This window comes from Myxocyprinus asiaticus, chromosome 35 (genome assembly GCF_019703515.2).
Source record: "Myxocyprinus asiaticus isolate MX2 ecotype Aquarium Trade chromosome 35, UBuf_Myxa_2, whole genome shotgun sequence".
NCBI classification, from domain to species: domain Eukaryota; kingdom Metazoa; phylum Chordata; class Actinopteri; order Cypriniformes; family Catostomidae; genus Myxocyprinus; species Myxocyprinus asiaticus.
Window position 1 is genome coordinate 181062 of NC_059378.1, and position 4939 is coordinate 186000.

At 36.8% G+C, this 4939-nt stretch overlaps 1 protein-coding gene across 1 annotated transcript; it reads left to right on the forward strand.

Annotated features, from left to right (window-relative positions):
- Positions 1-1045: 1045 nt before the first annotated feature.
- LOC127425871 (mitochondrial intermembrane space import and assembly protein 40-like) lies at positions 1046-3936 on the forward strand. The gene is made up of 3 exons (XM_051672160.1): positions 1046-1177; positions 1747-1845; positions 2708-3936. Exons 1-3 carry the CDS (start codon positions 1156-1158, stop codon positions 2998-3000), a joined length of 414 nt encoding a protein of 137 aa, XP_051528120.1. The 5' UTR covers positions 1046-1155; the 3' UTR covers positions 3001-3936.
- Positions 3937-4939: the final 1003 nt, after the last annotated feature.

Consider the following 4939-nt stretch of genomic DNA (forward strand, 5'->3'; position numbering starts at 1 on the left):
AACCAACATCATGGTTTACACAAAATCCTCAACAATCGCTGAGCTACTTTACACTAAATATATTAAGACATAGATGCCTTACCGTTACCGATGTTTACTCTAGTTTTTTGCCTTTGCCGGTCTTTCTGTCTTCTGACCTTTTTAACTTCTTCAGCAGTACAGCTACTGAATCTCCCGTTGTCTCCGCTTCTAAAGCACAATAGTAAATATGTTCCATTGTGTTCTTTTGCTCTTCGCGTCACCAAACAACACTGTTCTAAGCATAGCCAAACGTATCTACATAGGCGGCAGCCAATGAGCGTGAGGATTCTCTTCTTCGACGTTTAGTCAAACATGGCGAAACACACTGAAGGGGGTGACTCGCACCATATATAATAAAAACTTTTTATAGAAAACTATTACGAGTACAGTCTTCATCTCATGTGAGTGTACACCATTCAGATCACTCTTCACAAAAACACAATTCATTCGTTAATGTGTAAACTGAATGCACCTTTAAAATAAATCAGTATACAGATGCACAACTTCAATATAATTAAAATGCTACTGGCCATTCCTTAAATGTGAAATTTGAAGCTGCTGTGTTTTAAAAATGTTGCTAACGAGTTGCTTGAGAAGGACTACAAATACCACAAGCATGTGATATGGTGTCTGTTGTAATTTCTTTCTTTCTTTTAAACAAGTCGGCTTCAAAATTCACAATTGCGCTATGAATGTGTATAATTTATGTTGCAGATCAAAACACCCAAGTATCTTAAAGCAGTGTTTACCACAGACCTTATTTTACTCATAAATCCTAAACTGTCATGATTAAATCCAGCTAAAAATGTGAATTCTCTTCCAGGTTTTTGGACTTCAACATGAACAACTCCATTATTGCTATAACAGTTCTATGGCTGAATGAACACATGGAGAACAGGTCAAAATATTACTCCATTTTATTTGAAAGGAACAATTATTAGACATTTATAAAAATGCTTTATAATGTTGAGTATGATACTTTTATTTGAAATGCTTGCAGGGACTTTTATTTTGAATCTTCCCGGCGGCCATGACGTCACAATGTTACTCATGCTGGAGTCGGTGTAACAGTGTTGCGGATTGATGATTGTTTCATGATCGGATTAACAGCGATCAGACGATCACACTGCAGATATGTCGTACTGCAAACAGGAAGGTTTGACTGAACTAAACGTGTTTTATTATGGAGCTCTGTGAATACTGCCCTTAAAAGTCACACAGCAGCCATGCTCGATGCAATCAATGAGTTCTTCAGATAATTAATATATAATAATATATAATCTTAGTTGAAACAGGTTCATATTTGCCTAATCATCCCATATGGTGAATATGTAGTGAGTTTGGAAATGAATGACTGAATTATTCATTCTGTTGAAGCAGTGACATGGTCGAATTCCTCTTCATTAGTGAATGTTTATAACATAAGAATTGTTAAACGTCATACATATCAAATGTTTTCTCATGATCTGATTTATTCACATTGAGTCATTCAGTCATTATAACCATGTTATGTTAACATGTGCTGGGAAGGTCATAACCTGTGTAGTGTGTGTGTTTGTGGACCATCAGATGGTTCATATATTTAGAGTGATAGAAATCATATTGAACTTTAACCAAGAACATTAGAAGAACTGTTGGTGCATATTGTGTTATAAACAGGAGAAGGGTTATGGACTATGTGACTGTGTGATACAGATATTTAATTCAGTTTTTGTTTTATGTTAGGTAAAGATCGCATCATCTTTGTGACTAAAGAAGACCATGAAGCACCCAGTAACGCTGAGCTTATTGAAGATGACCCTACTGATCCATATGAGGACCACGGTATGTATTTGAGGTGGTTTATATACCATTACCATACCAAAATACCATTGTGGCCTTCTTTAAAGGGATAGTTCACCCAAAAATGAATCCATACAATGTAAGTGAATGGTGACCAGAACTTTGAAGCTCCAAAAAGCACATAAAGGCAGCATAAAAGTAATCCATAAGTAATCTGTAGGTCCATACAATGCAAGTGAATGATGACCAGAACTTTGAAGCCCCAAAAATCACATAAAGGCAGCATAAAAGTAATCCATAAAACTCCAGTGGTTTAATCCATGTCTTCTGAAGTGATATGATAGGTGTGTGAGAGAAACAGATAAATATTTAAGTCCCTTTTTTACCATAAATCTCTACTTTCACTTTCACATTTTTTTTCTTTTTCTGGCGAGTCGCATTCTTCATGCATATCACCACCTGCTGGGCAGGGAGATACAGAGTTAAAAAGTGTTTAAATGATCTGTTTCTCACCCACACCTATCATATCCCTTTTGAAGACATGGATTAAACCACTGGAGTCTTATGGATTACTTTTATGCTGCATTTATGTGCTTTTTGAGCTTCAAAGTTCTGGTCAGAATTCACTTGCTTTATATGGACCTACAGAGCTGAAATATTCTTCTAAAAATCTTCATTTGTGTTCTGCAGAAGAAAGAAAGTCACACACATCTGGGATGACATGAGAGTGAATAAATGATGGGAGAATTTCATTTTGGGTGAACTGTCCTTTTAAGACCTCAGAACCTCTGGAGAAATGTGTTTTCATTTAAATATGGGTGTTGCAGATGGTTTATAAAGGTTTATAACATATCTACAAACATGAGATTTTCTTGCGACTGACTTGACTTGACAAATCTTTCAGGTCTGATCCTACCCAACGGAGAAATAAACTGGAACTGCCCGTGTCTGGGTGGCATGGCGAGCGGCACGTGTGGACAGCAGTTCAAGGACGCCTTTTCTTGTTTCCACTATAGCAAGGAGGAAGTAAAGGGGTCAGATTGTGTGGAAAACTTCCGGAGTATGCAGGAGTGTATGCAGAAATACCCTGAGCTTTACCCACAGGAGGATGACAACAATTCTGATTCTGCTCCAACATCCTCTTTAACTGACTCTGTCTCTTCATCAGCAGCCACAGAACAGCCAGCAGCGAGCTAATATCAGCCGTGTTTGATTTCCTCTTTGATCACAGAGAACGCTCCACTTGTTTCCAGAACGACTGAACATCTGGAAGAAGCACGTCAGGTTTTTCTCTTCGAGAGATTCAAATGACATTGTTAACAGCACTTGAGGGATCAATAAATAGGGAGATTTAAGGAACGGTATGAAGCCAACAGTGAGTGTTTGTGATCATTAAACATTAGAGCTCCTCATCTGTAATGCTCCTTTGAATCAACAGTTTTTTGCTCCACAACAGAAGCTTGTTTGTCTTGTGTCTGACATCTGTATTTCAAAAGCTCACTTCTCAGATGTGTTTAGAATGGAAGAGTTTATGATCCATTTCCAGTTTTTTTAAGACCTGATTTGAATTTCTATAATTTCTTGAAGTTGAGTTTCTAATGCGTGTTTGAACATGTAATGTTTCTGTACAAACAGTAGAGGTCATGAGTGAGTAAACCAGCAGCTGATGAAACACAAGTGTAATTAATGGCACATTATGAAATAATGTATGAATAATGCAGACATCAGTTCTCTCTTCAGCACAGCTCGTTTGACCAGAATTGATGATTTCCGTTGTGGAACTAATATTATGAAAACAGGCTGAGTCAACACATAAATCCTACAATGTTTAAGTGCATGTGGCTACATTTAATCAGTTCATACAGTTCAATGATCATTTATAAATCTGACCAGCTGTATCGAGTGTCCTAATGTTTGCCATTTAAAAACGTGTGTGATTTAGCTGTTTCTGGAAGAAGAAAACAATACAGATTCCAGATGTGATAAGGATGTGTGCATAAATATCGCTCTCTTACATTTTTCAATTGTGTGATTTGTATAAAAGCATTTTTTTAAATACACTTGAGAAATGTTTGAGGTAAAAGTTTTAACTGAAGAAGCAAATAAAATACAAAGGAATGAATAAATCACCAAAATGCCCCATCATTGTTTGCATCAGTTGTCTTAATATTAATCTAGGATTGGTTGCTTCCATTCATCCTGTATCTATAATTCTCTGCCCTAGTTTTCTTCATTTTAAATTAGTCTCATTAAGAACAATGACTATGGATAATCATTTCCAAACTGGGCTTGTTTTGACACATTTCAGGCCCACTTTTAAGAGCTCTAGCGTTAAGTGTAGCACTATGTGATAAGTCATACACGGAAAGTCGATGTGCATAGGCATTAAGTTTTTTATTTTCGTGCAAGTATGTGCTAAGTCTAGGTGCAAGTGGGTCGGTGAAATTACATGTACAAAGCACTAATGGGCTGGGTCAGGTGCAATTTAATTCTGAGGTTCTTCTCCAGTTATTGCAGTGTGTGCATACTGTTATATAGTCCATTCCCTGTCACGCACGAGTGATATAAACAAACACTGCACATTCATTAGAAGTTGTTAGAGTAAGTGGAATGTATGCCATGAATTAGAAGAATAGAATATTACATTCTTTTGTGAATTAACTGCGTCCTTGATGAATGTCAGGCATATTTCTCCTTTTATACACATGGAAAATGTGATTCTCGTCAGAATTTGGATGTTCACTCCATTAAATTATAGAGAATGTCCTCCATGAAAACGGCAACATCAGCTTTGTACAAAATGAGATGCTTGCTCTGCTGGAAACTTTAATGAAACTCCGGCCAGTGGAGGCAGAGAGGAGATACATACAATATATATACAGTATGTGTATGTTCTATAGATGTTCTGACATTTCGATTCATTTTAGTGTAGTGACAACGCCTTCAATAAACTATCTACAGGTTTTTATTAGGCCACCATTAATAGTGTTTTCATTTTTTATAGTAATTTTGATAGTGGGGTTAGTGGGGCGTCAAAGTGACTCGTGACTGTTGTAGCAGTTATAGTTATACAGGGTTCATGCAAGGTGCTTGAATTTGGCTTTTTCAAATTGAAGTCCTGGAAAACCCTTGAAAA

Bases quoted from the DNA above. Each gene is read 5' to 3' on its own strand.
- LOC127425871 (XM_051672160.1), top strand. From the start codon at position 1,156: ATGTCGTACTGCAAACAGGAAG. The intron at 1,178-1,746 runs GTTTGACTGAAC...GTTTTATGTTAG, and splicing joins GTCGTACTGCAAACAGGAAG to GTAAAGATCGCATCATCTTT. The intron at 1,846-2,707 runs GTATGTATTTGA...CAAATCTTTCAG, and splicing joins TGATCCATATGAGGACCACG to GTCTGATCCTACCCAACGGA.